The sequence below is a fragment of the Nothobranchius furzeri genome, chromosome 5 (genome assembly GCF_043380555.1).
Source record: "Nothobranchius furzeri strain GRZ-AD chromosome 5, NfurGRZ-RIMD1, whole genome shotgun sequence".
In the NCBI taxonomy this organism is placed as follows: domain Eukaryota; kingdom Metazoa; phylum Chordata; class Actinopteri; order Cyprinodontiformes; family Nothobranchiidae; genus Nothobranchius; species Nothobranchius furzeri.
In genome coordinates, this window is record NC_091745.1 from 70,763,931 (window position 1) to 70,790,237 (window position 26,307).

At 41.5% G+C, this 26,307-nt stretch overlaps 1 protein-coding gene across 7 annotated transcripts in view; it reads left to right on the forward strand.

The window, feature by feature from the left end:
- Positions 1-94: 94 nt before the first annotated feature.
- The window catches only part of map7d1a (MAP7 domain containing 1a), a 60,973-nt gene continuing 34,760 nt past the window's right edge, over positions 95-26,307 (forward strand). For all 7 annotated transcript variants that reach the window (XM_015950069.3, XM_015950070.3, XM_015950072.3 and 4 more), the window contains exons 1-2: positions 95-344; positions 26,006-26,185. In XM_015950069.3, coding sequence (XP_015805555.3) covers positions 314-344; positions 26,006-26,185 — 211 coding nt within the window. In that variant the 5' untranslated portion in view covers positions 95-313. The remainder of the gene's footprint in view (positions 345-26,005; positions 26,186-26,307) is intronic.

The following is a 26,307-nucleotide window of genomic DNA, read 5'->3' on the forward strand; positions in this document are numbered from 1 at the left end:
GGGGCGGAGAACTTCTCTCCCTCTTCTCTCTTGTCTTTCGTTACCCTTAATTCCTTTAAACGCCTTATTTTTTTCATTTTATTTCTCTCAATAGAACCTACGCCGCTGTTGCTTCCGCTAACAGCTCGGTTTAGTTTAATTTCCCCCCTTTTTGGACCCACTCGGTCGGGAGAATATCCTAGCTAGTTTTCAGACAACTGGAGTGACTCGGCTAAGTTTCCCTGCGTTGTGCTTGAGGAATGAGAGAGGAAGAGCCGAAAAAAGCCCACAGTGAGCGAACAAAAGGACAGAAAGAGAGGGAACTGCCGTCGCAATGGAGGAAAACACTCTTCCAGAAGCAACATGTAAGTCACCGCTTGTGGACGGGAATTCGATTTCAGCACTTTTATTCGTTCGGGCTAATTTTCCAGGTTGAATGAAAACCGTTTGAAACGCAGCAGAGGTTCCCTGTCCATAGTTTAAGTGGCAGTGTTGGGAAGACGGGTTGGTGGAAGAAAAATGAATCCCAGGAATCGTGATTGTAGCGCAACGTTATCATTCACCACCCCTGCACCCCAGTTTTAGGGCAGAATTTAATGTATACGATTACAAAAAAGCGATGTCATTATATCTAGAATAAAACACAGGGATGATGATCATCCAGCTGCTGACGTCTGCCTACTAAATAATGAGGTTGCCATCCCTGTGCAGAAAGCCGTGAAGGTTATAATAACACAATTTCCTTTGGATGAGGTAATCTCACTGGTCCCATCCCATCCCCCTCCTTATGTTAGCCCTTTAATAACATGATGCACTTACAAACGGATTTTGCATCCTTTGCTGTTTTTGTTTTTGTTGTTCTGATCTACCAAATGTTTTCCGGATTCACTGATGCACAGGTGCAGCCATGCTCGTGTACTGTCAATGCATGGGTGCACCAAGATACAAGCTGAGGCTTTTCTCTTGAGGATTATGGCCCCTGAAAAGAAAAGAGAGAATTTTGACTTTAATCTCAGAATTTAGATTTTTTTTCTCAAATTCTGACTTTTTGATCTCTGAAAAATTATTTATCTTTTTTTTCTCTTCCTGAAGAAGCCTGAAATCACAATTATGTAGCACAGGTAGTCACTGAATCAGGAAATAGTTCACATTTTAAGGAGAATGCAGACACACCGGCAGGGGGCAGAGTTGTGCTGTTACCCCAGATTCACACTGGAGGCATCAGCAGAGCTCACGTGCTTTGCCTGTATCAATCCACACCAGGGGAGCGTCTCAGCTGCGGGCTAGGCTGCTTCTTGCTGGAATTGCGAGGCCACAAAATCCCTCAAGATTTCAAAGCTCACAGTTTATTTATGTCATCTGTCATTAAACCAAAATGGAGATCATCACTGATGATGTACGTATTAGGGTTGCACGTTTTCCAAATATTTGTTTAACCAGTTATTGAAGCTGTTAAATGGTTAATACTTGGTTAACCATAAGCAGGGTCGTTTAGGTTAAACATTACACCAAAGGAATATATTTATTAGAACAAACATTGGTATAAAATAGGGCTGCAACAAACGATTATTTGGATAATCGATGAATCGGATGGGGTCTCAACACGATTAATCGGATTACATGGGGACATTGTTAAAAGCTGCTAGGGAAATGTTATTTCTCTCCTTCCTTCACTTTATTAAACACAACATTATTAGAAAACAGTTCAATAGCAGAAAAACAACATGCCATCACCTAAATTGTCTTATAAGGTGTATAGACAGAGACCCTAACCCCCAAATTCCACTACCTCCGCTCCGCTCCGGTCCGCCCCGCCTTCCGCAGCCGCTCGCTTCCAAACTCAATTTTTACTGGTACCCGCTCTACAACGGCTCCGCTCCGGTGCAGAGACCTGAGGTGGGCAAACAAGCATGCGTGGGATTTTCGAGATCTTGCGATACAGTCCGAGCAATAAACGCGGAAGTTAGATCCAAACACCCGTTGTGTGGGAGAAGCATCGGCATGAGCTGTTTAATCTGCCCATCAGTTGTGTTGAGAGATCAGCAGTGTTTGGATCAACAAAGTGTGACTACTTTGATAGTAGAAACTGTATTTATGGCTTACTTTTGTGCATTTAAATTTCAGCCGCCATTGATATTTGTTAAAAGTTGTTAAACCTGTGCATATGAAACAAAAAACGCCTTTTGTTTATCAATTTATTGTGAAAAACGGAAATTGTGCTTGCTCCTTTTCCTGTTGGGCCGTTGTGATTCCTGTCCATTGACTGCGGAGGTGCTCCGGCGTCCGGCGAAAATAGGATCGATTCTATTTTTGCCGGACGCCGGAACAGAGGGCGGCGCACGGCGCCGCACTGCCGGAGCACGGCCGCAGTAGTGGAATTGCTCTGAATGACTACAACGGGACCGATTTTGCTCCGGCGTTCGTGTCGGAGCGGAGCGGAGGTAGTGGAATTTGGGGGTTAGCTACACCTATCTGTGACCTAAAATGCTTGGTCCAAGTTAAACAGCTTAAAGAGCAAGTCAACCCCTACCAGAGTCTAACTCCACTCCCACTTCATGTTTGAAAAATGCAACAAATGCTGTTGCCTGGCACAGTGGTACTCAACCTTTTTTCACTGATGTACCCCCGTGAAATATTTTTTTCAGTTTATAAGCAAAAAAAGTTTATTTGGGGGTGACTTGCTCTTTAAGGGGAATTCTCATCTGTTTTATTTGATCTCATCTGTAGACATTTATTATAACTGGGGATGTCAAAACAACTAATTTTTAAATGTAATTAAACATTGGCTGTGAATTAATCAAAATTAATCACTATTTCCAAAAATGACTGAAAAAATACCAAATAAAACAAAAGTAAATGAATGCCATCCTCCTTGTGATGATGCCCTGGGCAACTGCCATAAAGTCACATCAAGAAATGCTGCTGATCATTCCAATGATCCCAAATAGACTCACATTAGGCCACATGAAAGCAACTGAACCCAAAAATATATTAACCAGTATATAACTGCACTCTCACACAACACGCCTGCAGCGAGCGTTAGTACTTCTCCTTCCCTTTTAAAAGCGTTTTCGCTTCTGAGGACATTGTGTTGCTAGTAGTCTGGCCCCGGTGTAATCAACCAGTTTCTGTGGGAATGTGACGGCGGAACCGGTTCGCAGCAGCTCGAGTCCCCCCCCCCCCCCCGGTTATCTAATAGCGTCGCGCTTACGATTTTATAGACTTTTTTTTACGTTTTTTTACGAGCTTAGGGCATGTCTAGCCTGTGTAATAATCTGGGGCTTGGGTGAATCACTTTTGATAAGTTTTTAACTTACCCGGACACCGAGCTCTCTCCTTCCTCGCTGATGATTCGGCATGCTTGCGTTGCTGCATCATCACCGTAGTACTCCCGTGCCATGCTAAGTCTGACCTACAAACGTTGCAGGTAACGAATGTCTTCGCCTGATTTAACTGAAAATGCTCCCAAACTTTAGAAGTTTTTACTTTTTTGGGTCTCGCTGCTTCTGCCATGTTCCTCTTCCGAACACCTGCCGGCTCTCCCTCGCGCTGATCTGACTTGCTTCCGGTCTGTGCGCAACGGCGGCCGTCGGGGGTGGGGGAAGAGTTGCGCAACACAACGAATCGATGATGCAATTCGTTGCCAACGCTTTTAGTAACCGATTTTCATCGAATTTATCGATTCGTTGTTGCAGCCCTAGTATAAAACACGTTTAGACTCGTCTAATAAAGCATAGTCTGTCCCTTAATGATCTCGTGTAGAAAACATGGACCGTTGGGATACAAGAAAAATATCCTGCGCAGAAAAATTGCGATATTTTGTGTTATGATACGGAATAAAATTTAAAAGCAGTGTATTGATTCTATTGAGAATTAACATGCAAGCATTTACTGTATTTCTTTTATGTGGTGTAATTCAAACTTCCACTTCTAGGTGGCAGCAGTTTTTACGATGTCATTTTGACAGAATGAGAGTTCGCGATGATACTGGATGTGTCTAAGCATCAAGCCTGAGTTTCCAATTGTTCAGTTTTAGAAATTGCAAACATGGTCTAGCTTTCAGAATTGCGATCTATCGTATCTTCTCCCCTGTGCTGTGATGTCATATATTTGTTCAGGAGCCTTGATGTTAGAAATAAAATTGTATGAAAAATGCAGCTGGATGCCGTGCCGCGGGGCATGTGATAGTCCTAAATGAAAATAATGTAGGTGTTCTTTTTGTGCCAGGTGTGCTTCGCCCTCATTTTTCCTTTTTCACTTACGTTGACTTTTTAAATGCTTCTGCGAGATGTTTATGAATTTAGCTTTCTGAGGGTGATTGTGGAAGGAATGAGGAATTTGACGAGATATTTTTTCCACAACAGCATTGTTTTTGCGATGATTTGAATCAAAGTCTTATTAATTATCCTTAATTATATATGAGCCAAAGCGCTGGATAAAAGAAACCACATCACACTGACACAAGACCAGGATTTGGAGCAGATTCCTACCTCAGATATAGTTCAAGGCTGGTGTGGTGCCTCCCATTCATTCTTAGCAAATTCCCCAGCTATCCTTGCTGGATATCTGCCAACATGAAGTCTTACTTGGAATACACTCCTTTTTGGTTTGAATCTGGTCTTGTGTGGACATGCTGCCTGTTTCTGGAAGTAGGAGGCCGCACAATGTGACCTCCTCCTTCTGACAACAAAAAAAACTTCCTTCCTGCTGACAGCGGGCTTCGTGGAGGGTGGTCAGCTTGTTTTGGCTTTGCATTAAGCAGGACGCTAGTTTTGTTCCACCCTGTCTGTGGGAATTTTGAACAGTAGCCTGCAGTGTTTTCAAAAGGTGTTTGGAAAACGGGTGAGATTCTGTAGGCTCCCATGATACGATTAACTCGGAGTCACAATGTGACGATAAAACAATAATTGATGCAATTTCTACTCCCCACATTCCTCCTCCACTTGGTTCTTATAAAAGATGTGGTTCACTCTTTTAATTAATACATTTACAAGGGTCTATAGTAGGAATGAATGCCTTGCAAATTGTGTTCTGGGTACAAAAAGCCCTGGTGCGCTGGTTTCTGGATCTAGAACAGCAGTAGCTCAGGAGGTAGAGCGGGTTGTCCAGTAATCGAAGGTTGTAGGTTCAGTCTTGGCTCCGACCAGAGAATGCTGCTGCTGTTAACCCACCTCACCTGCTGGTGGTGGTCGGAGGGACTGGTGGCGCCAGTGTTCAGTGGGCCTCGGCTCTGTCAGTGCACCCCAGGGCAGCTGTAGCTACATTGTAGCTCATCCCCACCGGCGTGTGAATGGGTGAATGACTGATTGTGTTGTGAAACGCCTTGTGCGGCTGTAGAACCCTAAGAAGGCGCTATACAAATACAGCCATTTAGAAGATTGCCAGTTTAGAGGAGAGCAGCAGACAGCAGGATTTTGAGTCTTATTTCCTGACTGGCGAAGAACAATGGGACTCCGCAGGCATGAAAAAGATGTTTTAAGCTAGCTTGTTTTGCAGATTTGCAATTGTAGCTATAATAAAACACTAAAGTCCTTCAGTAAAAACAACACACATTTTCTGTACTGAAGCTATAACTTTCATACAGACGTGATTTTTATCTTATCATATAAAAAGATGAAGAGTTCAAAACTTCACTTTCATAATAGTGATATTTGATTAAAAATACCAGAGACAATAATAAAAACTGAATACATTTAATGATCATTTGTTTTTGATGATAATTCATTATACAGGGTATCCGCGGGTCCTTAAAAAGTCTTAAAAAGTCTTAAATTAGCTTTTCCAAATTTAAGGCCTTAAAAATGACAAATAATCCTTAAGTACAGTTTCCAAAGGTCTTAAATTACCAAAGACCCATTAAACAAGATTCTTTTATTTCTATAAAATTTTCATTAATTTCTAGTTAGTGTTCAGCATTTTTTGTGTATGATGTTGGCGCAAGCGGAACCGTACACATTCAGCTGGTTGTGAAATGGGGCTATTTTTAGAGGAGCACATTAGCTGGTTAAGCTAGTGGGAGCTTGAGCCATGGGGAAGTTTAATGGTAACTGGATGGCTAATCCCACGTTCGCGACGTGGTTAGCACCGGTTCCAGGCTATTGCTGGAAATTATAGCTTAAATTTAATTTTAAAAATAGCTTAAATTTGGTCAAAGTGGCCTTAAAAAAGGTCTTAAAAAGTCTTATATTTGGCTCCCTTAAATCTGCAGATAACCTGTTATACTACAGTTTAGTTTTGAGATATTTTAAACTAAGCTAGATTGTAAAGATGGACAGAACCTTGTTTAGGATTATATGATCCCATTAACTATTCAAAACCAAGTCTTTATGGTCAATATTCAAATTGATAAAACACATGAAACTGACCCTCTCATGGAGAAAACACTGAAACCACTTTAAAAGTTACACAGAGATTGACTGTTTCTATAATCTGGACAGAATAATCTGTGTATTTGAGTTTGAGCTGTGTAAAAGAGAGGAGGCTCATAACAACTGGTGGTCCACCAGAGAAGGGACGCATTTTGGCACAACACCAGACTTTCTCAGCTGTCTCCACTCACTTATTTACTTATCGTTGCTTATTGTCTTCAGTCAGAAATCATAACTCCATGCTTTTTGCACACATGCAGAACTTGTGTCTCCATTTCGTGCTCCCCATAAGCGGTCCAGGTGCCACGCTTTCCCATCATTAGAGTTCCATCTTCTACGTTCCTTTACGTTGCTTTTTTAAAAATCACTAGCAAAACTGATTTTGAACTTACACTTTTTAATCATGTCTTCACCGTTAAATAGGTCATCATCCAACCCTAAAGGGAAGCAAAAGCTTTGCGTTGACTCACTGCAGAAGCTGACTCGTGTTTCCTGTGATGTTTAGTTTTTATTCAGTCATACTCAGAAATGTTTGTGTCCTGAACATTTTGGTGAAAGTTCATGTTTTATTATCATGTTTATCCGATAATTTAAATATCATCTAATCAAATTATTTCCTTGTATGTGCCTTAAAGGTGTGCTTGATTGAAAAATAATTTTTAAAAACTTTTTACTGGTTATAATCGGTCACTCTGAGTTTTTCATGCAGGCTGAACATGAAAATAGTCTCCTACACCTATTTCCTGCATTAGATTCTAAAAGGAAATAGATGGTGAAACGCAAGTATTTGCAAATCCTCACAGATGTACGTCAAACTGAATTAGCATTAATGGAGTCACCGATCTCGACTCACGACGGGGAAGGCTGTTGTTGTTTTAACGTCCGGTAATCAGCAGCTGGGTTAGTGTTAAGCTTGGTTTATGCTTGATGCGTTCACTTTCCGCTTGGTGATGCGGCTCGTGGAGTGAACGCGCTTCACAACTTGCATCGTTTATGGTTTATGCGGCTTGTCTCTGCGGTGAGCCAATATTCTCCCAAACTGTAGGGAGCAGCATGGAGCTCTACGGCATGCATCCGACACCACACCATAGTAGAAGTAAAAATTACTGTTTACAACATGGCATTCCAGCATTTTTTAACAGCGTCCTCGTCTTTTCTGACAGTGTGAGCTATTTCTCTCCAAGAATTATTAACAACATGGTGATCACGGTGATCTCTGAGAGCTGAATCTTACAAATGTCTGTATTTACGAACCTCTGCCATACTAGTTCTTGCCAGTCCGCCATGTTTTTCCGCGTCCGACTGTCCGCGTGGTTAGAACATTTCCTAGGTGCGCGGTGCGGAAAGTTTGGGCCGTGCGGAGGCGCGGTGGAGGGGCATGGTTGTTAAAATGACGCAACTTTTCCGCGCGGAGCCGTACAAACCTCGCGGACGCGCCAAGCATAAACCAACATTTAGGGTTCTTTAGGCAACAGAATGAAGTTAACAAAATGAGTTAAGCCTGGCGGCTTTGGCCATCAGGGGGGTGTGTGTGTTCGTGCGCTCCGTCCCGCAGCGCTCCTCCGTGGGGGTCGGGTGGTCGGGCGCTCCATCCCACAGCGCTCCTCCGTGAGAGCGAGGGTGGGGGTGGGATGGTTGCACACGTTCCGCTGCTTTTTCTCACCAGTATCAGCTGATGGAGGGCTCTAGTTTTGCTGCGCCGTTCGTGTCAGCGGACACGGTAGGGTCGGGGAGGGGGGTGGGGCATGACGCTTAGCCTGGTGGGTGGGCAAGCAAATCCTGGCGACCCGCCAGGGCTATAAAGCGCTGGGGAAACCCTGACATCTCCACAATCGTCTGTTGTAAAGTAATAACTGTATGAGGGATTATATTTGCAGCTGTGGCTCGTTAAACGCAATATTGCAACTTTGACGCTTAAAGGGTTAATTTTACAGTCCTAACGCTATGGTTCTAATTATTGACATTGTTTCTTTCGGTTTTCAGCCTTGGTTTCCCCATTTTTGGTTTTGGCCAAAAAATTTTCATTTAGGTGCAAACGAGTAATGCACTCATTTAAGTCTGTATGATCCCACATTTATGACTAAAGGAGGAGGATTTTTAGTGTTGCCAATATAAAACATGCTTGACAAAGAACCCATAAAAGCTTTTGAATAGCTGGGATAGGGCTTCCTTTGTTAAAATACAGTCACAAAATGGCTTATTTTATCTCCACCCACTCAGAAGCTTGTCCTTGAACTGGAGCTGCTGAACGCTTCCTTCATCTCTGAGGAAAATCTGCTGTCAGGATTTTTTTTGGGAGATCTTCTAATCCTTTTTCTTTTTGTAGTCCGTCTTCTCTCCAAGCTCTTTGTTTTGCTGCTTTCTGCTCTTTGTGGTCATCTTATTCCATCAGATACACCCCAGGTAAAACATACTTGTGGGCATCTTGTTACTGTTAAAATGGAAGAATCACATAAATGGTGACCAGAGAGGCAGACTTTATTGAGGGGATGTGTTAAATTAATGTTAAACATCAGGTTTTATGATGGAATGGAGAAAAAATGAAAACCCAATAAAAGACAATTTTGTAATCCTCTTGTCAACAAAGAAGAATCCACCAGCTTTAGCTGTCATGTCCGCTATAAGCAGGATCAGTAAACTTTGTAGTTTTCAGTCACTGGAGCTCTTATGCAATCAGGAAAAGCTGGCAGTAACGTCTCATTTTAGTCTTTTTGTGATCTCAAGGTAAGCAGAAATCGTTGCCCCTCCTAAATATCCATGAAAATTAAACCGTTAATAGAGTTTTACTTTAAACATTTAAGACTTTTTCAGAAAATGAGAAAATAAATTGTTCCAACTCAGTTTTTGAAAATAATTTAAACTTTTGAATTGGTACATTTAAATCCTCACGTTGTAAATACAATATGAAATAGGTAGTTTATGGACATAATAAGGATGGCTATTTAAACCAATGTTAGCCTGCTGTGTATAGGAGTACCTACCAGTGAGCTGGCTTGTAATCCCATTTATTTCATCACATGCAGCTGCAGCTTTAAGTCCGGTTTAGATCTTTGCTTCCCTGTTGAAGAAGAAAGAAACATCTGTGAAAAGCTGATTATGGGATTAAAACTGAAAACTATTGGTTTTTCCGTCAGGAGTTAGCAATGAACGTTTGAAGTATGGATGAATTGTTGCTGTAGAACTGTAAAAAAGTTTTTGTGTTAGAGGATCTTCCCAGTTCCCACATGTGGTGATGAGGAGCTGAAAGCCACCTCAGCACATTTTGAAACAAGACTCACTCATGCATGGAGTGCAGAGAGACGTCTGATCTCCAAAAGACTTACTGAAGTTGCTCCAACGCTGTGGCATTGAGGTCTACGTTTCACATCACAACAGTGCAGTTTGTAGACAGGCACAGCTTTGTTGTTGATTTGGTTCATAAATGCTGTCATGCTCCATTTAAAACGAGATGGTGACCAAGGTTAAAGCTTCAAATATGGCATATTTAACGTCTGCAGAGCAGCAGGATGGTTACAGCTATCCTGCAGTAAGTGTGAAGTAAATCAGAACCTTCCATTCAGAGCCCGATGTTTGCTGTCCAAAATTTCCACTGACAGTAAAAGAAGAATGTTTTTGACCCGATCCTTTGGTTTTGTTGGTGTGAGATATCAGTGATTCAGCCCACAAATAAACAGGGATGAACTCCCCATGTACAAAAACCCATGTCAGTGCTTGTCCATTCTGTTGCACCCAGGTGGTGTAAATCAAACTGCCCACTGCTGACCTCGGGGGAATAGAGGTTGATCCCTGGAAGGGAAAACCGTGCATGAAATGTTTTCTTTTATTGAGAGCAGGATGATATGAAAACCCCCCTTTTTTCTCTTTATTAAATAGCTTCAGTAATTATTGCTACATGGTTTTAAATCACTGTTCCAGTTTTTAAGTTTGTATCTGTTTTAATGCAACCTGAGCGCCCACATTTCTTCAATCGTTCATTGGTTATCACAAGACCATTACGATGCTTGTAATCAAATGGTTGATCATGCACTTACAGTGCAGTGTGTGAATTAGGGAAGCACCGATGGATCGGCATTTGATCCCAATCGGCCGATAGCGCCCCTATCGGTTTTGATCGGAGTTTTCAAAATAGATCAAAGCAGACCGATCAGACCATTTTAGATTAGGTTACATTTCCTTTATTCCCAGATTATGTAGTTTGTAGCACTCATTATAATGTTGTAGAAAATTTCTGGCCAATCCACGTGATCGGCATTCTTTAATATCGGTATTGGTGATCGGCAGCAAAAAACCTGATCGGTGCATCCCTAGTGTGAATGTGTGAGTGCACAAATAATGGAAAGCGCTTTGAGCGCCTTGAAAAGCGCTAAATAAATCTTAGGGATGTACATAGTCAACCGGTTAAGTGCCGTTAATGTTGTAACCAGGTAAAATAGTTTTGCCCGGTTAACTGCTTCAAGTCCTTCTGCTGCGCTGGGGTGTAAAATATTTCATGCCACTAGAGGGCACAAGAGTGTTACTATCAAAAATGTTTACTGGGCATGAGCTCCTCACATGACCAAACAAATGTGCTCAAACATGAAGCGGTTAGCAACGAGCACTGCATGGGAGCAGATTATTCTTAGTTTTTTCATTCTTGGAACACAATAAGCTTCGCATCAAAGCGCCGAGCCTGGCAGAACATGGCGTAGCAAACTGAACTGAGACGAGCATCAACAGGCCAGTCGGCCATGATGCTCCTGCTTGCGTCTGACTCCTAATTTTCCTGGTAAAATTTAAACATGTCAGTGTAATTATTTAATTCAATGTAAGAACATGTAAATGTCATTTTCTCCTCAATAAACTATGCAAAAGCACTCTAATATGAATGTGGCTTGTTGAATGTTACATTTATTTTGATTGAAGAGCATTTTTTTAAGAGGCTGATAGAAAAGTTTATGATTGGTCATTCGCTGTAATGACATGTGTGAAGCCTCTGGAAGGTCCAGAAGCAGAGCAGGCTGGGTCTTAAGCTTCTGCAAAGTTCTACAGAAGGTAGCAAAGGGTTGTCTAAAGTAGATCTGACTAGAACTGTTGCTAGACACTTTTTGGAAAACAAAAGTTGTTGCCGTACATCTTCACTTTTGTGTGAATGATGGGCCAAACCGTAGAAAAATATCTTTGTTTTTTGGGGACACCTGTGAACACCAAGGAAATGAAACAAAGGTTGTTTTTATGACTAACATACAAAAAGGCATGTGCAGCACTCTCATCTGCCTCCGCTAACCTCTTTCTGTCTTTTAGTGGGGATTCTGATGATTCTGCTGTGCTAGAGCCAAATTTATGATACATCAGCTGTCTCCCTGGAAAGTTGGAGGATGTTGAAGGAAGTCTTTATTTGGATAATGTTACTTGTTCCTGCGGCCTCCGCTTGGCCCTGAAAATATCTCAGACATGACTCCTCTGGTCATCAGACTGTTCTACTAATATTAGAGCAGGCCTTCTTCAGCTAAAGGTGATATGTGGTGTAAACACATCATGGTCTTATTTCACCATCTGACCCATTTTTAACACTGTTTTGATACCTTATTAAAAATCAAAACAGTTAAATTATAATATCCCCCTTTTTTAAGCCTAAAGTTTTATTTAAACTTTATGGTTGAGGCATTCCCCTCCTGTTACTGTAGTTAGCTGACATAAAGAAACACACCTGGTGACTGGTTTTTGTGTGTAGAGACTAAAAAATCCTCTAAATGATGACTCTTGGGTGTAATTGTATGTTGAACAGCCATAAGATTACTACCTAGCCCAGTTTAGGCTTGAAGTAATGTTTGCAAAAATAGTTGCAATGAAACAAAATGACCAACAGCTCAGTGACAAGAACTTGCACGGTTTAAAAAAATAAACGCAAACAATGCTGCTCTGACAAAAATGTCATCAACCGTCTCATCTGGAGTTTTCACACATGCAGCTTTGTGCTAAAGAACTTTATCCAGGGAGGTGCTATGATGTAATAACACAAATGTTGAACTTAGCTTGTGTGAGTGTTATGGTTGTCACGGTGTGAAAATTTAACCTCACGGTTATTGTGACCAAAATTATCACGGTTTTCGGTATTATCGCAGTATTTTTTTAAACATGTTACATTTTCAGACAACAAAATAAACCCTGTATATCAGGAAAATATTGTCCTCAGTTTGTGTCTAAATTTAGCCTAAAATTAGATATTTTGTAATTATGTTATTTGTTTACATTTTTCCTCTTTAGTCTTTAAAATACCAATATTTGCCCATAACTTCTTATTTTTTGTCTGTTTGATGTCATCATTTTAAAAATATTAGACCAGATGATACTCAGTACTCAAGTAGCCTTCTAATCAGATACTTTTTTTACCCTTACTTGAGTAATAGACCCTATATCAGGAAAATATTGTCCTCAGTTTGTGTCCTTCCAGTGAGCTTTGCAGATTTGGGAAAATGTCATCAGGCAGTAATCATTGTTAAATTCATAATTATTCTCGGAGAGAGACCAACTCTTATCTGCCCCTGGGAGCCCCGTAATGCATAGCGTCATTTCAACATGGGGGTGTCCGCGACACGGTTTATATGCAGGTAGCGGCGCTGCGGCTGCTTTATACAGCGACTCGTTGCATTCTCCCTCAACCCAAATCCTCGGATCACGCATTTTAGCTAAAACGCTAACGTTAGCTTGCCTTGCGTTGACTGTAGAGTTGTGGGCGATGGTCACGCAGATGTGTCATGAGATTTGAAGCGTTGCTGCCTTTCACAGACACTTTTTCTGCACGTGCTGCAAACAGGATAGCCGTCTTCTATCAGCTGTCCCTCGGCATTCTTCAAATATCCAAAACATGCCCGTACTTCCCACTTTGTCTTCTTTGAGGGATAATAAACGTCCTGAGCGCTGCCGTCTCCTCCTTCGGCCATTATTTCAGCTTTAGCTTCAAGAAAGTTTTGGTTGTAAACAACAAAGTGCGCATGTGCTGCCGGCTACTTCAGCAGATGATACGGTGGCTGGTAAGGGTCACCGCGCCTACACCACAGCCACGGTAATCCACCAAGATAATATAATTTTTAAAAAACAAGACGGTTATTATTGTCAACTTTTTTACCGGGGTTTACTGCTACACCGGTTACGTGACAACCCTAGTGAGTGTAGAGCAGGTATCTGGGTTTATGGTGATGGTAATGTGTGGATTGCTGTTGTTTGCTTTTGTTGTTTCAGCTTGCACATATTGTTTGTCAGGTTTGTTTTATCACTTCAAGTTTGGTTATTTTTGATGCCTCAATAAAAAAAAACACCTAAAGAGCGACATAGTTGCCATTTACACTCGGTGAGTTTGCGAGGTTGCTGTGTCTCCAGCCAGCTAACGCTGCTGCGCTGGCATTTGTAATTTGATAGCAGCAGGCAAAAACTCTGGAGTTGTTTAAAGAACCAAAGCCAGTAAACCGGAGCGACCCAGAAGAGGGTGGGGGCGGTTATCCATAGCCTGGCGGGGGGCCAAGCAATCCTTGATGGCCCGCCAGGCTTATAAAGCGCTAGGAGACACTCTGGTGCTCCCTATCATAAAACACACAAGGGTGCTAACAACAGCTACGACGATGTCGTTATCTACTCCTCAACCTGCTGTGTCTGACTTATCTTTGCTTGTCTAGAATTGTCTGGTGCTGATCCCTGTTTGGCAACAGCCATGAAACTCACAGAACAGCAGTGAGAAAGTGAGTTTATGCTTAGGAAAATGGACTGAAGTAACCAAGTATGACCACAGGATGTCGTTCTTAATTAATTTCTTACATATTACACCTTTAAAGACAAGTTAAATGTACATCTGCCTCCACGGGGGGGGGGGGGGGGGGGGGGGTCAGTGACACTGACTTTTTCCAACCTCCCAAGAAGATGAAAAGCAGGTTGCCAAGAGCAACCAGCTCAGCCTTTTTATTGTTTCCAGTTATGAAAGCAGCTTTTGTGTCCTAGAAATCGCACCCTGTCCTCTGATGTCATTAAAAACATCTTAATTTTGTTTTTGCACATCACACACTCCCCACCTCTGGTCGGACCATCTAGGTTAACGGATCCCTTTTTTGTTGGGAGCATGTTTATGGCTGCGGCAGATGCAAGGGTCTCTCTAGGGAACTGCTGCAAGTTCAGATAAGCAGTGCCTTGCATCAGCACGATGGCTTCCACACACACACACACACACACACACACACACACACACACACACACACACACTGCACACACACACACTGCACACACACTGCTCACAGGCTCAGAAAAAGAGCAGTAGATAAATGCCCAGCATTGTCATGAGCCCAGGAGATGGAAGCTGTTGCAGTTACTGACCAGGACATCAGCATTCACTGGTTGACCAGTGTGCATTAAAGGAATCCAGGCTTTAAAAGCAGTAGTCTTGATAATCCATATTCATTGCTGTTTATTTTATTATAATTTTTTTTGGTAGAAATCAGCTGAAATAGGATGTTTATCTGTGCAAATTCCCACTTCTCATTTTTGATTGTTTTCAATCAAATCAAATCAAAGATACTTTATTAATCCCAGAGGGAATTTCGAGATTGGCTTTACTCACTAAAACAAATTATTTTAGCCTCTGCAATGTGAGAATTCATCCCACTCAAAATACTTACAAGCATTTCTTTATAAACTTTGCTTAGTTATGAGTAATTGACCCGAGTGATCAATAAAAGTACTTTTACGTAGTTATCCATCCAGTCCTGTTGTTTCCAGTTGTAATCACTGCTTAAACTTTTGGTCTCCAAACACGCAGAGCCTGTCCTGACACAGAGTCCTTACTTGTTTACTTTGCTCTTCCTGTGCATCTGGGCCCCCTGTCCTCTTACGTCACCCTATTTGGTGCTGTAGGGACACAGCAGGCTAAGGGGCGATGAGTTGGTGGTGAACGATGAGGTAGTTGAAACCCTTGGTCCATCCCAACTGAGACGTGGCTCTGTTGTTTACTTCCTGACTTTGTTTTTTTCCCTTCCAGTTTCCTTTGTCGTCTTTTTCTTTACTCCAAGACTGAATGTACTTTTGGTTTTCTTTACATTGACTTTGTTAATGCGGCACATTTTACCCTATTTCTCTTTTTTGGGTAAGATTGGGCACAATTGGCCAACATCTCTTTATTCTGATGCTAAAACCATCCCCTGCTACCACTGCAGTCATCTCTTTTCTTACCTTTTAGGGGATGCTAGATTGAAACTGCTGGTCTCATAAATACTGCATGCCTTGCCCTATATTTTACTCAGCCTTGTATCAAGAGAAAAATCTCTGGATGTAGCCAAATGAACTGTTCACTACATCGTGTTTTCTTTCCCTGGTCACTGATAAATAAAGATAATTCAAAAGCTTGCATTTTCCATATTGCCCTGACCCGTATAGAGCAGTAGTTCCCACCAGGTTTAGAGTCTGGGTGTCATTCTTGATGGTATCCTATCATTTCTCTCCTGCATTATTAGCATCACTCGGTCTGCCTAATTTCACCTGCCTAATATTAACTGCCTTCACTCCTCTTTCACCCCCTACTCTGCTTCCATACTTGCTCACAGTCTTGCCACCTCAAGAACTGACTACTGTAGTTGGTCCACCACAAAAGTCCCTCCATAAGCTCCAGTTGGTCCAGAACTCAGCTGTACACATCATTTGCAAAACCCCAATGAATCACCATGTTAGCCCTGTCCTCCAGCAGCTCCACTGGCTTCCTGTTAAGCAATACAACTATTTAAAATCCTTCTTCTCACTTTTAAAGCCATCCATAACCTTTCCCCCCCATACCTGTCTGACCTCATTCACATTGTCTCTCGATCCTTTCCCTCAGATCATCATCCCCTATCAACCTCTCTGTTCCATCTTTCCATCTCAGCACAATGTGGAGCCGAGCTTTCAGCTCAGTAGTAGTCCACTGTCTACTATCCAATAGCAACAAAGCCAGGTCACTATCAGTCCGTGATTTGGTAGCCTCCTTTAGCTCCCTCAAACTAGTGTAGGCTGCACCGATGTTCACTCTGGTTTTAGCTCTTTGCTTCACCCCCAAAGACATTACTCTCTTACACTTACTTCCAGGCTCCGCCATGATGCCCAAAGTAAAAGCAAACTTCTTTTCATTGTGCTTTTTATTGACAATCGGCAAACTGAAATGCTAATTATCAGCCGTAAAACAGGTAAAGAGTGCCCCCTGGGACAGTAGGTCAGAAGAGGGCTGCAGAGTGGTGTCAAATATGAAACTGGTCAAGTTTCTAACCCAAAAATCACGATGATCAATGTTAAAGCTCTAGCTTAATGTTTATAAAACTCTGTTGTAGCGATGGGTACCTTTGACATTTGAATCGATTCGGTACTAATTCCCGGTACCTAGGAATCGATACCTGTACTTAACGGTACCAATTTTCGATACTTGTGAGTGTTTATTATTTTAATTCTCTTTTATAATTAAATATATATTTTCTCAATATATAACAATATTTGGTAAATATCACGATAAATAACATTCAACTGTTTGTATTTTAACATCGTCCTTGTAGTTTTATAAGTTGATAATTAAACTGAAGCAAACATCTTAACTATGAACTAAATTTACTGTGTATCTTCATTCCTTTTGCCGTCTTTTTTTCATTTGATTTTTCTTACTAGGAAGTTAGAATTTCCGAGGAGAAAGCGAACGCACCATTAGCTGATAACAACGGTGGCAATGGAAGCTAACATATCAAGCTAACGTTATCTTAAACAGTTTATTTAACTGCTGGAGCAGATTAAAACGATGCCTCACACTTAGATCATTGTCACTGGTTTCATCTTCACCCAATCACCCGTCGCATTTAGTAAAGTGAAGCCAAACTTTAGAGCGCGTTCGTTTTCCTCTAGTCGGAAATTCGGAGTTCCGAGGAGAAAGCGAACGCACCATTAGCAAAATGGAAGCTAACAAGCTAACGTTATCTTAAACATTTTATTTACCTACCGGAGCAGATGAGGATGTCTCACTTAGATCGTTGTCGCTGGTTTCATCATCACCCAGTTACCCATCACATTTAGTGAAGTGGACCCAAGCTTTAGCGTGCGTTCTTTCTACCATGCTGCTCTGTTTACAACTGGCTCGCAGCGAGCGACGACATAACGCTCTTGCGCATGCGCAGCTGTCTAGGCAAGTTCTCGTTTTGAAGGACGGGTACCGAAACGAGGCACCGTTTGAAATGACGTGAATCGGTGCTCGGTCGGTACTATGGAATTCGGTCGGTACCTTTAAAAAGTACCGAATTCGGTACCCATCCCCACTCTGTTGTTACTTTAACAAATTAAGAACACAGGGATCTTAAATTTCAATTCAAATTCCCACCTACTTTAAGATATTCGCATTTACAAGCTGAAGTAAATAAACTGACGTCGACCAAAGACATCACTGGCACTGCAATGGTAGGCAGACCCGCCAGAAATGGTCTTCGGCCTCTGCTGTCCTGGTGAAGAATAACTTCGTAACACTGACGCACCACCGGATAATGTCTTCTTCATACAAGAAATATAAAAGTAAAACGTGTTTGTCAAAACGTGTACATGTGAGTGCTAACTTACTGATGGGGATCTATAAACTAGGCTTAAGATACAGTGGTTTTCAGGTTAGGTAAGGTTTATAGCACCTTTAAGGTCACAGGGTGCTTCACAATCAAAAACAAGGGGAACAAATAAACAGAAATGACAAGAAAACAAAGAAGAAAAACATACAAGGTGGATGGAAGTGAGTCCACTGACCTCAGGCCCAGGGTCTTAGAGCCACAGTTTAACACAGTTTGACTCTTATTTCAAGTACATGCACCTTCTCTCCTGGGTAATGTATTCATTTTTAGTATTGAATGCCTATTATTTGTTAAAAACATTTTCAGAACAAATAAACCAAAAGAGCTCTAGTCGCCTACAGTTATGAACATGATGTTTAACATGAAATTTTTTTCCAGTTCTGCTGTATGGGTATTTATATATCTAAGTAATATGCTGTGAAATTGGATTTATGCTAAATCTCATTTTGTGCGGCAGATTAACTAGTTGTCCCAGTTTTCACTTGGCCAATTTAACCATTATGTCACCAAGCCAATGCTTAAGTTCTAGATAGTTTAGTAAAAAAAATAAAATAAAATTTAAAAATCAACATTTACTGCATTTACAGGTTTTCTTTTTTCCAACCTGCCAAGTGCCCAGGTGAGAAATGGCACCGGGTTGTGCTAATTACCTGCTGATTTTCAACCTGCCATTTGGCCCTCACACTGTGCTCAGGCATGCGTGCATCCACCCAACACAGCAGGGGCTCGTTTACCATTTCAGCTGGCTTTTACAGATTACCTCATCACCTTCGTCAGTCTTAACCTGACACATCCAGCTGCAGAAGCCACACAGGGACATTTAAAACTCACTCTTCAACACTTTGTTGGGATTTATGTGACTTTTTCAATTCATTATACAGGAAGATGGCTTTTGTTGTAAGCTTTCACGTTTTTCCACACAGACATAGAAATTACACAAAAGCTAAATGCATAAGATAAGCAGAAGTCTTTATAAAGAAAGAATCACGTAAAATGGCATAAGTCATAGTAAGAAGCAGATTTTTCAGAGGATCCATAAAACAAAGTTTAGCATCATTGTGTAAAACATTAAACTGTGTTCGATTTGGTTCTGCTTGTGAAGAAATGACCTGTTTGTCTTGGGCATTTTGTTTCCTATGGGTTTTCAGTGATGAGCTGCAGTAAAGTGATTTCCCCTGTTCAGACTGTTGACTCCTGCATTTTAGAGGAAGTAGCTGCACATTGATTTATGGATATGAATAATATAAATGATGTCACAGAAGAGTGGACTAATGGTTTTTGGCTGTAGTTCTCAGTGGATGCAGCTCCTCTGGGAATGTGGCGAAGCACTGCTGAATAGAGCTGAGGAAAATAATCAACTCGATGCATCGGGATGCGGACATAAACGATTCTGCATCGTAGAAGAGTACGCCATCATCGATTATAGTGGAATGTAGTTTTGTTTTTTTAACGGCGGCACCAGCGCAACATCCAAAGCTGTCAGAGTGAGCGTCCTCCACATTTACCAAGTGGTTCCGCCTTAATGTGGTACTGCAGGGCTGAGCGCTAGAGTTGTAACCTGAGACCGAACCGGAACCGAATCAGCCCAACCGGTTCTGTTGGATTTGGGCCGTGAATTATGTTATTTGAGTGGGTTGCCACGCGGTGTGCTTCGCTCGCTCGATCAGCGACTGAGAGAGAGAGAGAGACACTTGTCTGCTCACACAAGAGAGAGGATCGGAGGACGCTCCTCCAAACCGATGCTTCAAACATGCGTTATTATTTTCATAATTTAATTATTGTTTCTCCTGGAAGCGCTCTGTCAGACCGAGTGTTGTGATGCTGGGATATCCGGTCTAGGGGAGGGGGCGGGGTCAATGACGGCAGCTGCAGCGTGATCGTCTGTCTCTTATTTAGGGACACGGAGAAGTTAAAAGGAGAGAGAAATAGAAGATAGAAGTTCTTGTTCCACTTTATTCGTTTCATGATGATAAACTGATGTTAAATTCAGCTGAAAGAGAAGCTGGGAGGAAGCTTTGGTCCATTTTAGGTTACAGGAGATCTTGTCTCCTATCTGCTCCTCCAGAGACAGCATGGACATGAGGGTCACATGGTGAGGGTCCCGCAGGACAGGTTAGTGGAAAGGTTTGTAGTTAGCTGGTTAGTGAAGGAGATCCATCAGCTGGGTAATTTAATCCTAATCCAGCCCACAGCCTTCTGCTGGTGTTATTATCAGCAAGAATAAAACACACATCTTAAATATTATTGGAAGTGTAGAATTTGGTTTATGTTTTATTATTTTCTGCATCAAACAGAACTTGATTCATTCTCCAACATTTCAGAAATGAACCACTGGGTTCAAATAAAATAACAAACTAAGTCAAACATTTCATTTGGTGTTATTTCTGACACCCTTCAACTGTGGCATAAATATTTGACTCTAAATCTTCTCAGAGACATTAAACACTTATATATGAACACATTTTGTACTTTATTATTACATTATGTGTCCTGTAGGTTTTCAGTACTTTTTTAGATTTTGTGAGTTTTTGCAAAGCGTGTTTTTCCCAGCCTGAGGCGTGGTGTTGAACGGGGAAACGGATTGTTTTACTTTGTTAAATCTTCTTAAATGTTTAAAATGTTTTGTCCTAACCTGTTGTGATTGGAGAGCTTTTGAGGGATGGCAGGTTGTGTCAATTACGTTTTTAATATAAAAAAAAAGCAATTATCCAACATCTTCTACTTATCGATGAAAACAAATCAATATGAAATAATCGTGATGCATCGGGATATCGAATCAAATTTAATCGTTGACCCAATAATCGTAATCGAATCGGGAGACAAGTAATGCTCCTCTTTTAGAAGAGTTCTCTTGGTTTGTGTACAAAAGGGAAATGTTTTTAATGTAAATAAAACACCAATCAGTGGGTGTATTAGAACAGCCAAAAATTAGACCTCATCAGCTGATGTTGCCCAAGTATTCTCTTTACAGCATTGCAGGAGTGTGTCCCATTTCTGTTTGCTTTACAGCGTCATCACATGTCCAGTTTTGTAAATGTAATTGTACTTGTCTCCATATCTGGTAAAAACAAACAAAGGTCACCAAGATTGACGAAATGAGAAAGAAATGTATAAAACAAAATGTGGATTATAACTATATGTTGTTAACTTGATTGTCCTTTAGAAGAAATCTGTTGATTAGGTTACTAAAAGTAGGACAGGTGTTCATGGAGATATGTGATCCTGGTTTCGAAGGTTTACACAGATTTACAGTTCTTGTCTAAACCAATTTGAGCTCATTCTGATTCAGAAAATATAATTAAAATAATACAGCTTTTCACAATTTCTGAATTTCAAAATAATGAATATGGAAAATCTGTTATTGGGCCATTTTTACTCATGACAAAATAACATGAGGTGATCAGTAAACAGTGTAAGGTTACTTGCATGCTCCACAGAAACACAACTCAGCTGAAAAATGGTGGTGTTGCTGGTGTTGTTGACTCAGTGGCCTAGTGGTAGAGTGTCCGCCCTGAGACTGGGAGATCAGGAGTTCGACTCCTGGTCGGGTCATACCAAAGACTTTGAAAAAATGGGACCCAATGCCTCCCTGCTTGACACTCAGCATTAAGGGGTTGGATTGGGGGGTTAAACCACCAAATAGTTCCCGAGCGCGGCTTGTCTGCAGCTCACCGCTCCCCCAGGGGATGGGTCAAATGCGGAGAATAAATTTCACCACACACCTGTGTGTGTGACGACTAAATGGGACATTTTGCTTTTGTCAGACTCTGAACAAGGAAATGGCTTCAAGCAGTGAAACAGAAGGCAAAAAAAAAACAAAAAAAAAAAAACTCCAGAGCAACCAGTGACTCCGCCCCCTTCCCAGTCAGCGGCCAGAATCACGATGCCGGCCTGACTCTGCCTTGCCAGGTACCTCAATGGAGCAGAGAGTAAAAACAGGAGAAAGTTGTGGAAAAATACCAAACTGTGTCCTTGGGAACAGCAGTCAGGCTGAGCTGCATCGGTCCGAGTTACTCTGATTAGTGCGTCTGGAAAGCTGCCTTTAGGCTCCCTGGCCCAAAGCAGACTTGCCGTGATCTGATTCTCCAGGACCAACGGGTGGCCAGTCCGCCTACGTGTACCAATAAAAAAAAATTCTTCAAAACTAGACTTTGAATCCATCATATTTGTACTTTAGATTGGGATACGTAATTACGTAGCCAAAGATTAGCAGCTGTAGTTGATTGATTTGTTTAATTTCTTTAAGCTTGATTGAACCAACACATTGGTCACCACCTCCAGTCATCTGTTTGGTCAGGCTGAAGTCTGCATCAATCAGCCCCTGTTTTAGTCCAACGTAACTCCGCAGCCCTCCCTCAGCTCCCATCCCACCTTACCCACAGAGAGCTATTTCATCGTCAGTGCCACCAACACACCAAAGGTTTTGTTAATCTTCTTGTTCTCTTCATTATTTTCAATAAAGTTCACAATAATTGTTTTAACAGGAGCTGCTTTGTGGCTTTAGTCCCCAGGTGTATGGGCAAGTACTCCCGGGCAACATAAAATTCACTTATGAGTCAGAAACAGAAGGCAGCATAGCATTTATGGATATGAAAATCACCAGACAGACCGACGGGACCCTAAACATAAACACATACAGGAAACCAACACACACAGACCAATATCTATTATGGACATCAGAACACCCCACCATACACAAAATGTCAGTAATCAGAACATTATATCACCGAGCAAACATAATAACAGAAGAAAGAGACCGTAAACAAGAAGACAAACACATACAATACGCTTTAAAGACCTGCAGATACCCGACATGGGCGATAAACAAAGGAAAACAACAAACAAAAACAGAATGCAAAGAACAACCCAAAAAAAGAACCAGAAACCCAGAAAGACAAGAACCAAAACCAGTGATAACCCTACCATACATCAGAGGCATAACGGAAAAAATTAGAGCAACAATGAAAAAACACAACATAAACACACCAACAAAGCCATACACAACAGTTAGAAACAGACTAGTACACCCAAAAGACAAAATATCAGCTGGACAAAAATGTGGAGTCATCTACAAAATCCCATGCAAACTATGCAATAAAACATACATAGGAGAAACCGGACGCCAACTAAATACACGGACAATAGAACACAGAAAGAAGTGCGAGAAAGAGGCAAATCGTAAACACACAAGAGCAGCAAAAGAAGAAGCAGAAAGTACAATAAAAAAAGTCAGCCGTAACAGATCATTGCTTAAGAGAAAACCATATAATGGACTGGGACAGCACACGGATCATAACCACCGAACAACAAAAATACAAAAGATGGATCAAGGAAGCAATAGAGATAAGGAGACGTGGATGTGGGACCATGAACAGGGACGACGGAGTTTACACGCTGGACCACGCATGGGACTGCATCGTCGGAGAGGGGAGAGCGGGCAGTAGAGGGCGACAACGTCCTCTGCTGCCCGCAGATAAACGGAGAAGGAAGTGACGCGCCACCATCAGCGTCAGCCTGAAGAAGCCGGCAGCCGTCGGCGAAACTGTAGCTACAAAACAGGTAAACAAAACTGTTTCTGTGTTTAAAAAAGAACGAAAGAATGGATTTAGAAAGACACAGCAAGAACACACCTAAGAAGTACTCCCAATACTCGTCTGCCACTGCTGCACTTGCTGTCCTTGGGATCCTTCTTGTCAAATTTAACCCTCAGGGATTTATGAGGAAGCGGTGTAAGATGATAAATTTCCGGGTGAAGGTTGTGTGTTTCATCACTTTGAATGAGAGTAGTGTCATGCCTTCAGTTCTCTTGCATCACTCATTTGTAAAAAAAATAAATAAATAAAAAAAAACTAGGACCGTGGCTTTATAGCACATTCGTTCTGTGATTAAAACAAACAAAAAGGTTAATTTAGCGTGTTGTTTTGTGGTATTTCTTTCTAATAAGCCCATTTAATTACTGGTTTCTGCTCACAGATTTATTTTCCCCACACAAAGTTGCTCATTGTTAGAAAATTGCACAGAACTGCTCCCAGTGTTCATCTCTCAGTTCGTCTCGCCACCGCGCCCTCCCCCTTTACTTCCTCTCTCTACTTGCTGTCATTGCAGTGTTTTGGCTGCCATCCCGTTGCCATGCAGAGACCACAACAGTGGCCCCTCTCTGCCTGGGAATGCTTATTTAATAGTGGCAGACTTTGACAATGGAAACGCAACGTCTCGTCTCCCACCTGAAAACTTTTATGGACTCTGCCTAATCACCGGGGTTTGACTCTTGAGTCAGCAGCAGCAAACGATTTCCAAACTGATGATGTAGGATTACCATATGAGTGTTTGTAATTGGGTGTGTTGGTTTCAGGTTTCACCTGTTGTAGTAGTGAAGGATGATGGCCAGTTGGAGCATTATGCTTCTAATAGTTTTACTCATAAAAGCGGACTAATTTACATAAACAAGCACACACACAAAAGAGAAAAAAATACTTTGAAGCCGTGTAGAATTGCTATTTCTCTTTGCATTTGTGCTTTTTCTATACAAACAGCATTTGAGGAATAAATCTTTAGTGTACTCTGTGTCCCCGTGTGACAGCCCCCTACTGCTTGAGTTGTTTGACTCAAATCCTGAACAACTTGGAGCACGTTGCCCCAGTGTTTACCCCCAGAGACTATGCAGAAGTAAATGCGTCCCAACACGGCTCCAAGGGGAGTGCTGGGATATGGCCTGGTGGACAAAGTCAAGTACCCCTTACATGAGCGTCTTTATTCCGCAGTCAGAGCTGAGACAGACTAATGTTTGAGCAGGAGATTAAAGTCCAGGAGACTGCTACAAAATGTGAGTCATAATGAAGCTGCTGTCCCAAACTAATGACCTCACTTCTAGAGATCACGCATGAATGAGAAGACAAACTAGATTATCTGAGTTGTTTGTCATCAAAATTAAGTATAACCTACTTATTCACTCCAGGGCTGTGCGTGTGATCAGATGTTATTGTCAATTTAAACTTTTTAGCTCCAGATTAACACAAGAAAATAATGCAGTTGTCAAAGAATGATTATTAAATTTCCCTTGTGTGTGTGTGTGTGTGTGTGTGTGGGGGGGGGGGGGGGGGCGGCTGCTTTCTTTTTTTTCCCATTATAATCATGTATTTTTTCATCTCTTTCAAAGGCTAAAGTTCATTGAATTGTGGTGGTAGTTTAAAACGACAGTGCACAGCACTCTACGGTTCTATTTCTATGCAGAGGATTCCCCGCTTTCCGTAGCGTCTCTTCTCTGCTTTTATGGCAGCTCTGCCTGACCACGTTATGTTTATTATGCATTCAGGTAAAGTCGGGTAGAAGGTTAGGTTTAACTTGTAGGTGTCTACTATTGTTTTAAAGTAATGCAATAAAAAATATATTTTTTCCCCTGTATAGGTCTAAACATTAAACAGTTGCGGCTTTTACACCAAATGTTAAGATTGTTCTAGTATAAATTTCATTTTAGTCCCTTACTTTTTTCTCTAATCGGTTTTCATCACCAATAAATGAAGCAGCGTGTTAAGGTACATCAGTTCCAGCTGTCTCCTTAAAATTTAAACTCTGAATAGTTTCCTAAATCAGTATTTTATTGAGATTAGACTAAAGGAACAGACCCAGCACCGTTGAGTTACAGTACAAGAATGAGATTGAAAGTTTTGACCAGAAATTATTGTGATTTTTAATGTCTTTTTCTGTGTCTGCCCTAGTAAGCTGTGTGTTTAGACACAGTCATTAAAAATAAACAAAAACTGTTATCAGCAGTCATTTTGTCTTACGCAGTATTACTTATATTTGTTGTTGAGAATTATTTCAGTCGTATGATTTGTAAGTCGTTAGGTTTTATTATTTTGTTAGAGAGCTAAAATGAGACCTACTACATTTAAATTCGGTTGCATTTTTTTTCCTCCGAGTCCACAACTCCACCCAAATTTCAGATGGATGATGTCACCCACACAGTGATCTGCTTCATGGACTTGACGGCGAATAGAATGAAGAGAAACGAGTTGAGTTCCGTTTCTCGCATTGCCCTTTATTCACTCACCTGTTCTTTTCATTTTGTGTCTCTCCAACCAGCACCCTGCTCGCTTCTGAAAACAAACCTCTCACGGCCCGACCCAGAGGGTGAAAGCTGCCCCTTAAAAACTGTCAACACCCAGAAGATGGAGTCTCCCAGTAAGAGGCTGACCACCCCGACAAAGTCTGACCTCATCTCTCGGTCGCCTGGATCACCAGCTTCACCCAAGTCCAAAAGAGGTAAACAATAAATCCCAGTCCTCCTGAGTGTTTTAAAGCTAACACTAAAAGCTGGGGTTGTTCTGATTTGAGGCAGGTCTTCGATAATGGTGCTCTCTTCTAAAGTCAGGTCTACTCTCAAA